The 12,313-nt window shown below is 40.9% G+C and overlaps 1 protein-coding gene across 1 annotated transcript in view; it reads left to right on the top strand.

Moving 5' to 3' along the window:
- Positions 1-3,541: 3,541 nt before the first annotated feature.
- Positions 3,542-12,313, top strand: part of LOC111247283 (fringe glycosyltransferase-like) — a 17,861-nt gene continuing 9,089 nt past the window's right edge. Inside the window, exons 1-4 of the mRNA XM_022798001.2 lie at positions 3,542-4,593; positions 8,229-8,277; positions 9,577-9,679; positions 9,832-10,116. Of these exons, the coding sequence (XP_022653736.1) occupies positions 4,054-4,593; positions 8,229-8,277; positions 9,577-9,679; positions 9,832-10,116 (977 nt within the window). The 5' untranslated portion in view covers positions 3,542-4,053. The remainder of the gene's footprint in view (positions 4,594-8,228; positions 8,278-9,576; positions 9,680-9,831; positions 10,117-12,313) is intronic.

Genomic DNA, 12,313 nt, shown 5'->3' with positions numbered 1-12,313 from the left:
TCTATACGCAGGCTACTGAGAACAGGGGAACGCAAAACCCAGTATGATATGATCTGTTCAGAGGCTCGAGCCTATTGTAAGCATAATGTGCATTGTGAACCTTTTCCGTGTCTAATCCCTAGTGGAATTCCGCTAGCTGATAAGTTTGACGACCCGCAGATTCCAACCAGGAGAAGTTGAATAACTACGACAAGAGTCGCAACTATAAATACAAGGGAGACTGTACAAGCACAAACAAATGAAAAAAAGAGAACTAAAAAGTACGGGCCAAGAAGACCAGTCTGCTTATGTTAAAGTAAAATCCGTTGTTGTTGATTATCACGGTTCTGTCGTAACATGACGAAAAGTCGAGAATGAACCCTTTCTCAGTATTGTGATAGTGTCTCTAGCCGATAGCGAACACCGTGCTACCGACGTCTTTCATACAATTAACAAGCGCTTCCTTCTACAGATTTTTGTTTTTGCTTCTCAGGTAGGGGTGCCTTATGTTACGGCAGAGGCACACGTATAGTGGATTAGGTCCTCTAAAATCGTTGTAACTGCTTTAAATGACCAATTCGACGAGGCTTCATAAAATATATTGACAATTGCTCAAAATGGTGACCGAATGGTCTTAAAGACTGGGTTGTGGTCGTAATCATTGAGAGATATCACTTTTGAGAGACAACAGTTCCTGTTATCCAACCGCTGTAGGATTAACATTTAGGAAAGCCGTTATAGAATTCACATAACTCCGTGAGCCCGTTGAATTCGATTGCCTCAAGAATAAGTAACAACTGAATAATAATAATAAAAGCTCCACACGATAAAAACAGGACCATTTTTGGCAACCAATAACGTTATTCAGATGGGCAGATACACAAGACTGATAAAAAAAATGTATATATATTTAATATAAATAGACTAAACACAAAAATACCTAAAATAGCCAGAAAAAGATCAGTCATCACTGAAACCTCAGCAGTTAACTGGTGCAAGGTCCACAGATCACACTATATATTCTAATTTTTTTTTTTACTTTTCACTGTTTGCACTTTAAAATTGTACTTTATGCTCTTTGGCAATCATTTCTGGCTATTTTTAATTATCGCTGCTCGTCTGCATCGTTTCAGCCGATAGCTCGTCTGAAGATTGAAAAAAATTAGATCAGTGCCGGGAAGACAGGGCTTTAAGGTCGCGCAGCTCCGACGCAAAAGACACACACTTTGCTGTTTCGGTAACAGTATTCAGAAAGCCGAAAACTGTGTGTACCTTAGACAAAGAGTTAGTCAAGAAAGAACCCTTGAAATTGCGTCTTTTTGTCTTAATCAAGAGCTGCGACTGAGGTCCTTCCACCTGAAGCAGTCCTTTATGAAGCTTATAAATCAAGAAATGAAACCTGAGTCAGTATCGATCTTTATTTCAAATACTCATTTAGGCAAAATAATAACATTTCTGTAAACAGCTAAATTTCATTTCAAGGATAAGAAGCACACGATCATTGAGATAAAGACAAAAACAGAATTAGCAATGGAACGTACTGACATTACGATCTGCGAAGTTTAACAGTAAAATTTAAAAGTTATAAAAAAAAAACTCTTAAATCATAGACGACATCTGAGAATTATATCATGAGATTTGTCTACTGCTTATACTTGAATAAGAATAGGATATTATATCAACATCGTATACCTACCTTTAATGAGCTCTATTGATAATTTACCGTTTTCATTTTTCTTAAGTTTTGCAGTTATACAGAATAATATATATGGGTATATGACATGAGAAACTCTTCACTGGATAAATTTCAATGTTATTTTGTATTAGAAATCAGGGAAGTTTTAACGTATAATAATATTATGGGCAACACAATATTAAGGTTTTTCAGTATTTTAGAATTAGAGATAACCTCAGCTTGTTTGTAGCAATCCTTTACATTTTCGGCATGAATTTAAATTTACAACATTTAAACACAGCTGTACGCCATGGCTGTATCAAAATTACATATATCTTCGACCTACTGTTTTGTTGTCCAGTCCCAGAGCCCGAATGCGACAACCACAACTTTTTCTATTTGGGCTATATACATATGTGTAAGAACAAACGCTTCACAAATGTTTAACTTCCTTTTTTTGACCAAAGTGTCTGTCTATCGAAAAGGGCTAGCGACGATATTGAATGCCTGAACCGGCCACCTGAGCACAAGCTTAAACAGCGAATTGGCTCGAGCAGCGCGAAGGGCAATCGTTAAACCATTGTGACAGACATGCCCGCACGAATTCAAAACACGCCCTTAATAATACTCCGTAGAAATACAGATATTAGTCGTTGCGTGTTTGGATCTACCCATCAGACTCTATATTTTCTTCCATGAGGGATCCATGAACTTACAATTACTTGTCTATAACAAAAGCAAAATTAGAGAATCAGTAGGGTATCAACTGAAATCCAGAATGTGAACAAAACGAGTCTGAACGTAACTTGGTTCTGTAGCAAAAATGCATACGAATTCGATTCTCTGCAGGTTTACAGAAAATAGCCTATGTCTCAACTTGTTATAGGTAAAAACCGAATTTCTGCCATAGCAGTAATCCCTTATAGTTTGATTTTATGCGGCGAAATTCAAACCTTCGGCGCCCATCGAAGGCAATGGATTGCTTCGATGAATTCGCGATTCTTCCACTACGACAAGAGCTTTTTATTTCTGCCAGTCCTGTTGAATCTTCACAACTCCTACCTACAACGTAGGCCTTAGCTGTCCTAGCCGTTTCATACAGGTCAGAGGACTTGTTGGTCAACGCTCGGAGTAGCGAGTAATAGGTCTATCGATTGCACGAGAACGGAACAAGCAATTTCATGTCGGGCTAGCGGTCAAACTTCTACAGCAACCAACAACGATTCGAGCAATGAGCACCTTATTATTAGGCGACGAACGGGGGGGGGGGGGGAGGTTGCTGCGAGCCAAGGCCGACGTGTTCGCTAGTATCTGGCCTCCAGTGCCACCCTCTCCACCGGCTGGTCGCCCCACAGAATTTTGGTGATTTGGCCTAAGAGTTGGCACATTCCGCGCTTTCCCCTACGCATACTAACCCCTAGCCCCCGGGTGTCTTTGTTGACCAAGAACAACGATCAGCGCTATCCGACACGCCGGTCTACCTGGTGATTCCTAAGAATACCTCCTAGAGCTTTCTGTGCCCACCTAACTGCTTTCTTCTTCTTCTTCTTCTACTATATAGGTGGACAGCGAATCGCTTCCTTCGCCTCAAAACATAACCCACCTACTGAAACTATCCATGGAGAGTGCGCGCTTAACCCGAGACTGGGTCTAGTCATCAGAAAATGTGGCTACCGAAAGAGAAAAACGAGGCCGAAAAGCGCGACGAGTCTTCCTGCGGTGGCAGAAGCAGCTACCATTATTATCTTCTTCTAGCTCGAAGGAGCCAACAAACGAATGAACAACACGAGGAAAAGATCGCGGCTGCAGTGGCCGCCGTTAGAATGAAACGAGGAGGTGGAGGCGCTGCCCTTTCCCATGTCTTCTTCTTGGTTCTTGAACCAACCAAATACTAAAACTGAATCGCTATCAACCCCGGGCAAGTGAGCGACCGACTATTCAAAAAGGTGTTGGGGGTGATTCGCCGCGAAGCAAGCTTTGAGACGCTTGTGATACAAATCCTGCTTCAGTCGCACGACTATGGCCGTACAAATCGACTGATTGTGGCTGACTGCAACCTTCTTCCTTTCGGTATACTAAGTCCCACTGCTAGCTCCGACTTCCTTGTTGAACTAGGCATTTTTTAAATAGTGCGGGAGTTGCCCATGACGACTGGTGTAAATGTTGAACGCAACGGGATGAGCAACTGATCCTCGTCGTAAATTTACCATCAGATAAGTAATGCCATAAATGAACAACAATGTGGAGGATAACAGTGTCAGGTCAACTATTCAGAAGTGTGTCATTATGTAAAGAAAAGTTTCTGTTTGTGACGCGTCTGTGAATTTCAAACGTGTGCTCCGCTACAGAAGGACGTTCGTAAAGGGACGTCCTTTGATACGTTCCAGTGACTACGGAACATGGCGGTAGCAGTGAATAACGCTACAATAATGGATACCGTTACGTCATGGTTCGTTGCGTCCGACGGTGACAAGCTCCCAGTCAAGCTCGTTAATACTGCTAGTCAAAATCGGCGCAGTTTGCTGCAGGCAGTGGCCATTTGTGCTGGTGTATGCTTTTATATGTTACTTTTACTAGCATGGCCGCATATTACTATTGTTAACGATAGTAATCGGCCCGCTCAGGTGGACTCACACGGACGGCCTGAAACACTTAGCCTTTCGTTTCTCGACGAGGATTCCGTAGCGGAGTTTCCACTCCGTGAAGCAATACCTTTAAACAGTATCGTAGTGCCAAAAAAGGCGGCAGTGACCATTTCGAGAAAAGAACATATTGTGCAGGCCGCCAAGAAGCTTCAGGTGCCGACCAGTACTGAACCTCTTTCAGAGCCATTATTAGCCCTTGAAGATTTGTTCATTTCCGTCAAGACGACAAAGAAGTTTCATCGGGAGAGGCTAGATGTCATTCTCAAGACATGGTTTAGACTCGCAAGAGATCAGGTAGTAGTCTTGTTTTTTTCGTTCGTTTAATTATTTCAGAACCATATGTACTTTTCTCTTTCTTTCATTTCCTATTCTTTTCAAGACGATTGTCAACATAACTTTATACATTGATCTAAGATAATAAATAAATCACTTTCAATTTTGTCACAGATGTATTTAGAACTATGTCGGTACCAGAGAAATGACATCTTTAATCTGGATAAGTACATTGTGGCCTAAAGATGTATCGCAATCGAGTAATTAACACGTATACACTACTTTCGTATACAGTCGTCTACCAGTTGTTAATGAATAGCCTACAAAAACGAGGACGCATCGACCCGCCTTGCTTCTGAACTCATTACCGCTTAATATTTGCGCGCGTAACATTTCGCATTGGTCAGTGATGACAAAACAAAATGTCAGTTGTCCTTTTTCCTTGCTGGCCGTCTTCTGCCGGTTTTCCAGCTAAGGATAAGAGAAATACTAAGGCCAACAATGAGTATTTGATCAAGCAGTGTCGTCGTATATCACATCATATCTAGATGGACCAAGAAACAGTAAAAAAAAACAATGAGCATCTGCTACTAGAGCTGAAGCACACAAATCAGTCATCTGCTTTGATCATCGATTAGAATGATTGATCAGTTTGAAGAGAAACGTGCGCCTAGTTAGTCTACGACGATGCTTCAAAGCGACCATTAACAAAACTATATGACGATATCGGGAGGCTGTTGTTGTTATTATCATTTTTTTTTTTATTTTATCCGCAAACATTAATCACTGCTTGAAGGAGACACACCCCATCAACACGCCGCGCCGCTTAGACAGATTGCATCCTTTGTATTTCAAGTCGATTTTGACTCGGCGTCTGCATATTCCTGCTGTTGGATCGACGTTTCGTGGATGCAAATTGTACGCAAAAAGCGTTGCGAATAGAAAATGCCCTGTCGTAAAACATGCAGGATAATATGAATAGAATATAAAAGGATAGTACGCTTCAGCAGATACGCGTATATGTCGTGATTACGATACGTGCTGGTTCATCTGCTTCGATCTCGTATCTTTTGTAACTGGGTTGTTTGCTGCGCTAACATTTACGGATGTGGAGTCGTTGGACCGATTATTTTTATCTTAGAATTTATTGAGAAGGCTTGGGCTGTGATGGGTTTCAAGGAAAAAAAAACATATTAATAATGATTTATCGATATTGTGGAATGGCTTATTATGGCTGGAGGAGCTCTATCGAAACTGTAATATGCAATAATAATAACATAGGTGATAACGTGTGCCTAAATTAATTATCATCAAACGTTACAATGAGAGAGAAGGTCAAATATTGAAACTCCCCTGAGAACTATCATCTGATCATGGCCTTCTATCCTCAATGGTTAAGAAGATGCGCTTTGAGGGGCATTGATTTCTGGGAGAATAAGGCTACATACTGAATGTAATAGAGAGGGCTAAGCGGGAAGATCGGTTACTTAGTTTGTCGTCCGCCTGTTCCACAACTAGCCGGACAAGAAGCTGCGTCGTGCCACTTCGTCCTAAGTTGCTAGGTCTGACTGCCTAACCCGTAAGTTGACAAGCCTTCGTTCTTTTTCAAAAGAGAACCGTCCTTTTCGAGTTTTACTGATGCAACAACAACAAAACAGCACAATCTTTTGCGCCCCATGCTTAAAAGAAGCATACTTTATTTCAACTGTCGTCCGAGGTTTCGCGTATCCAGTATTCAGCCGTACATTTTATAATAAAAAGAATAACAGCACGTCTTGACCTGAAGTGTGAGGATATTATCGTATTGCGAACAATGCAAAACTGAAAAAAGATTTCCTTTAAATACCTTGACTCGTCTCTCCGAATTGCGGAACCGTCACCCAGATTGTTATTATTTAATATTTAACTGCTTTACCAAGGATACCATGCCAATCATCACAAACGTACGCGTCTTTATCGGTTTGCCGAGACTGATTCAATTTCTTTTTTACTGGACGTGTTTAGTGGCTATAGCGTTATTATATAAGACGTGGGTTGTACGATTGTAAGGATGCTGCTACGGAAGGTTCAACACCGCTAGACAAATATTTTCCAATTAACATTCAGGTTTGCCTACTTTTCATACTTCTTCTCAGTGCTTCTACCGTAACAGTTCAGCAACGGAGATTACAAAGTGCTGCCTACTTAAACGTGAAAAACATATGACGATCAGTAAACCCCATACAAACGTTGTCGCCTGTATTCTGCCATAGCTTTATATCAGCTGCAACAAATAAACAACGATTAGAATATACGCTCGTTTCTCCGCGAAACTATTTTCGGTCACGAACTTTACGCTGGACCTATGTATGCGGGAACCTAACATATGACGGTCGTTCAGCGGTTTCTCCGGCATACGCCTTGGGCAGCTGCCTCCTTGGACCAATAGCCGACTCATGCTAAAATTCATAAACTGAAGATATGTCCAACCGTTGAATGCGTCTGGCCTGCTTAGGTTACGTCGGGAGGCCTTGTGTCAGTAGAAGTGTAAAGCTGAAAATGCGCATCTCGACTTGTGAATGCGTTTTCAGCGGGAATTTCAATTCTGCGGCAAAGATGAAATTCGAATATATATATATATATATATGGCTCAAAAGAGCCTCTACGTAGTGCGACAGTCTTGATTTGAATTTTGCGCTATTTGTGATTTTTCACTGAACGAGTTTTACACATTATATGTTTACCTCGGTTTTATCACAAAGAATAAAAATTCTACTGCCCTTTGAACCCGTTATGAACAATAAATCTGCGTAACCTAAAAAGGTATTCAAACTTACTAGTAAATCTCAAACACCTTTATGGGCAATGCAATGTAAAATCGAGCTCCTTACCAGCCCCGTCTATCTCTAATCATGTAGCCAGTTAGAGGCAAATATATGTAGCCGAAATTTAAACGCTGCCAATACGCAGCAAACGGACACAAACATCCGTGTGGTCGGTATTTGAAAACATTCTGTGCTTACCGCGCCGCTTAAAGTGAGAGGATAGACCTACCTCATTCGAAACACTGCCGCGGTTGTTAAAATTGCTACCGGTCTGACGGCAGGGAGCGCACGAGGCAGCAGTCGTCGTTGTTGCCGTCGTTGTTTTCGCATACAAGCAACTATCTGCCACCAGGTCCGCCTGAAGCTCTACCTCTGAGGGCTTGCCTGCTTCCTTGAATGAGGTCTTTGTTGAAAATCAAGCAAAATCTCTCCTCGTCATCTTTGCCCTCCTCTTCGATCCGACAAATTGTAGTGGTGCCCTTTTTGAGAACCGTTGAAGAATTATTATTGCTTCAGTTTCTATTGAAAGCGCATTCACTTAGTCCTATATTTATGTCATTCAGAGAAGGCAATGTCATGAAAATTGACTTCTTAGTTTCGTCCTGCATCCATCATCTTTTATACTACATATACGCATATTCGAACTTACAATGGTTTGCTCGTTTGGGTCTATTTGCTCGAGAAAAATTCGGGTTGAGACGGTTTCCTGCGTCTTTTTTGCATTGTCGATTTTCAACATTAGTCAGATATGCTACGAAACATACACGGAATTGAATCACTTTTATTTAGCTTTATTTTGCAATTGGTAACACCATCTAATATCTCCTTCATGTGTATTGACTCTCTTTTCAGACGTACTTCTTTACGGACGAGGACGACGAAGAATTTAGCCAAAAAACTTGTAAGTACGCCAATATACCGAACTTATAAAAAGACGTTTTAGTTTTTTAGCCGACTCTCTAGTGCTCGGAGCCCATTACAGCTTCCAGCTCTTAAGTTTTCTGACCTCCTTTGCTGCTACTGCCAGGGAATCCGTGAGGTGCAGAAGCTTGCGGCCGCCCAACCTCGGCGTGTCCGTCCGTCATTGCTAAAAAATGGTAGCATTTTTTTGTCTCACAGGAAATTTTTTTTTCTTTTCTGAGTTCTAAGCCTTAATTAAGGTATGGAAGTTTACTTTTTGAAGACACAAATCTACGAAAAATCGTTTCGGCTTGTATTCGGATTAAAAGCTTGTGACTCAGGTCAAACTGACTTAAAATAGCAGCCTTGCCACCCCGCTAACGTATTTCGCTTTGATACGAAATGCCAAACGTTTAAAGTTCATACAACGATTCTCTTGTCTATCCGGGCGTTTGTTATCATCTAATATACAAATGTTGAGATACTTTTCCAAGCTTTGTTATACCTCGATTCGTTATACTTGAAAGCATGACCTCCCTTATTTACTTATTGCGGTAGCTGATCGTTCTCACAGATATCTTTTCTTAACGGGCGATACGCGCTGACTGTGATGCCAGTTTTCAATATTGAATACGTCAAGGAGAAATCGAACACGCATCAAACAATGTCTGCTTTAAACGTTCGCCGTAGCGGCGTGCCATTTCAGTTGTCTCTTGGTTGAAGGTGTTTTACCCATTGCTTGCTTGAGAAAAAGCGTAAACGTAGGCAATAGACGCCGATGACTAAGGCTTCCGGCGCACTGTTTATTCTGATATTCCCGACTATTGGGTACCTTTTGTTCTGAGAACGCGCTCTGGGTTAAGAACATGCCAAGATAAGATTTTGATAAAGACTTGAGTAACTACTGCAAATATAGTATTATACAATATACACGTTACAGTTGTTTAGTAGTGGAGTCCGTATTTCACTAAAAATATTCTGTGAACATTTATGGGATCCACTAATGGAGGCTACAGTTCAAAGCTGAGAGATTATGACTAAGATCAGGCACCAGTGGATCAAATATATGGAATTAATTTGGCCTACATAATCGTTCTAATGTGGCGATGCTTTTGTGAATGGGCGGTGGCTAGGGGGCGCTTCATGTATTGGTGTGAGCAGATCATCGCTCGGAGAGTAAAAGCAGTACAGCTAAGTTCTAAAGTAAAATCTGAAATCGAACGGGTTAGTTAGGTAAGTAACCAATCAAAGTATCTACATGTGTGTTAATCTGTTAAAAGATCTTTAATATAACCTGCAGATAATCACCTCATCAACACACGCTGTCCGCCTTCACACAATCGTCGCGCTCTGTGTTGTAAGATGGCAGCAGAATTCGACAGGTATCTTGAAAGTCGCAAAAAGTAAGTATATTGTTTTTTTTTTACATTTCGATTGTTTTTTTACTACACACTTTACTGCTCAATACTCTCTATGGTTGTATTCGCTTTGTCGTAATACATATTAAACTGATTTGATACATGTTCGTTCTATTGATTTTTCCGAAAACTATCAGGTGGTGGTGTCATTTTGACGATGACAACTACGTGAATGTGCCCCAATTAATCAGGAATCTACAGGAGTTCGACTATCGCGAAGAATGGTACTTGGGCAAAACATCAATTAAGGATCCCCTTGACATATCTGGCCCACGTAGCTTTCGTTTGAGTATGACGGGGTTGTCGGAGGGCCTTGGCCGTGGAGTGACAACAGGGAGACCCGTCTCATTTTGGTTCGCCACCGGAGGAGCGGGTTTCTGTATTAGTCAAGCCTTAGCCGTCAGAATGAAGCCATTAGCTAGGTAAGCAAATTAATATCTCGCATTATTCGGTCGATAGCCTATAGGCCTGATGTTTATCAGTGTAGTAGAATAAGAAAGGTTTTTTTTATACTTATGATAATCTACCAGGAATGTGAGCTAGTGGAGATGACAGAAACCCACCCGAAACCGTTCAGTTGAATGTGAGTCCTCTTTCTTATTTTCGTCAAACACTCTATTCTTTTATTTCTGCCAAAAGTTTTTCGTCTACTTTTATGCCTCGCATTTTCACGATGAAGCGCCCTTTTGCAAGACACTCGAATGGCACCGAATAGGGAATAGTACTCGCGCTGATAGAAAATCCTTTTCTGCCGTGGATTCTCATCATTTGAGATCGATGGCCGACGCGTCGGCGTTACGATAGGGTCGAGTTGTAGGAGTATCGAGCCATGCGAGATGCCTGTTCGTCGTCCTCGTGTTCGTCTTTTTAGAACGACTGTAGGACGCGAGTTATTATTATTACTAAGAGTAGAAGATGTTTACATGTCAGCAAAAAAAAATATCACTGCGCGTACGACGCAGTGACTGATTAAAGCTCGCTGCGGTAGAATGAAAGCCTGTTGGTGACGACCGAGGATCACAGCTCAAGCGAATAAACCTAGTTTGAAATAATTTTTCTCGCTTCTTTGTTTTCTCACCACATTGGCTTTAGTTTTAGTCATGTGGGCGTAACGACGTACATAATGTACCAATTTAAAGAGCACACAATATCGAAGCACTACGAAAACTTTGCAGACATCGACCACAACGCTGCTGCTGTTGTTGTTTGTATTCTTCATAACGATGATGGCTGTAGTGGTACAACAGGTACCGCCAATGCTCTTCATGATATCACTAGATGTTGTGTAGGAAAGATACTCCAAAGCAATGTTATTGCTACACTTGTAATCTGCACCTGTGAATGTGCTTATTTCAGAAATTCTGTGTTGTTGTGGTTGTACCTCTCGGTTATTAATTTGAAGATCTCTTCGAAGATTACTCTCGATAGTCGACTATGTGTTTCAACGACCATCCTATACGATTAAAGGCTAAGGAATATTAGAACAAATTGTCCAACTATGAGGTATACTTATACCAAACTTTTCAAACATCCGTATATGCACACCGATATGTACATTATATGTTGTAAAATAATTTAGCAATAACAATAATAATAATAATAATTATGCGAACGATAACTGTGAACTCAGTGACGCCGACATTCATATAATATAGCAGAAAAAAATATCTTTTAATTTAAACGTATTGAATAGTATGTTTGTCCTTATCAAAAGATCGGTAGTATTCTACTGAATATACTAGGAAGCTGAATTAATCTTTCTTGAATAATGTCTCCTCAACTGAAAAGAAGATCGCTTAACGGGAGTGGGCAGCTTTTATCAGCTATATACATACGCACGGGCATATGTATTTAGGTACAGATGGGTGCCACTAGCTGCCAAGTTTATACTTCATTTTGAAGTACCACCGCCCCCTCTCTTCGCCCCCAAAAGTAGATACTACATCTGTTTAAAGAGTAGCTGCAAAGATAAAGACTGAAGGACTGACTCAATCCTTAGGATTACAGGATTTTCCTATTAAAACACCTACTAGAGTCGAAAAGAAAATTGATGGTTAAAAGCACAAGTGGCATGCACTGGTAGCACCATACACACGAGTCCTGTTTTTCGTAATTGAGAATATATGTTTGTGTGTGTTACATAGTGATTGGCTGGCTCGAACAATTTTACAGGGGTAGATGAATACATAAAAGTTGCGAATGACGTCGATAATAATATTAAAGAAGCAAACCATTGTTGATTCATACTCTGCGCAGCGGCTTACTTTGAATCCGGTAACCAGCGGTTACACCGCGCCGTCCACTCGCGCCCATTTTATGCTGTGTTTGTCAAGCTGCGACTATTTGTTTGAAAACAACTAATGATGCTATTCCTAGTACTTCCACTGAAATATCATCACTCAGCTAACCTACTAGAGAAAACCTCTGTGCACCCGTGGGCAGTTCTGACTCCTTCATAGAAATGCAGCACAATATCTTTGGTATCACGTTTTACTTGAGACACAGACAGATGGATAAAAAGACATATTACAATGTCCCAATTCACAATATTTTTGTCTCGAGAGAACTTTAAATTCCTTCTTATTTTACGTGTCGTTGGTAGCGTTTGCAACAGTTACC

Source organism: Varroa destructor, unplaced genomic scaffold (assembly GCF_002443255.2).
Source record: "Varroa destructor unplaced genomic scaffold, Vdes_3.0 BEIS01000003.1, whole genome shotgun sequence".
NCBI lineage: Eukaryota > Metazoa > Arthropoda > Arachnida > Mesostigmata > Varroidae > Varroa > Varroa destructor.
Note: the sequence above shows the minus strand (reverse complement) of the source record. Positions and strands in the feature narration are given on the sequence as shown.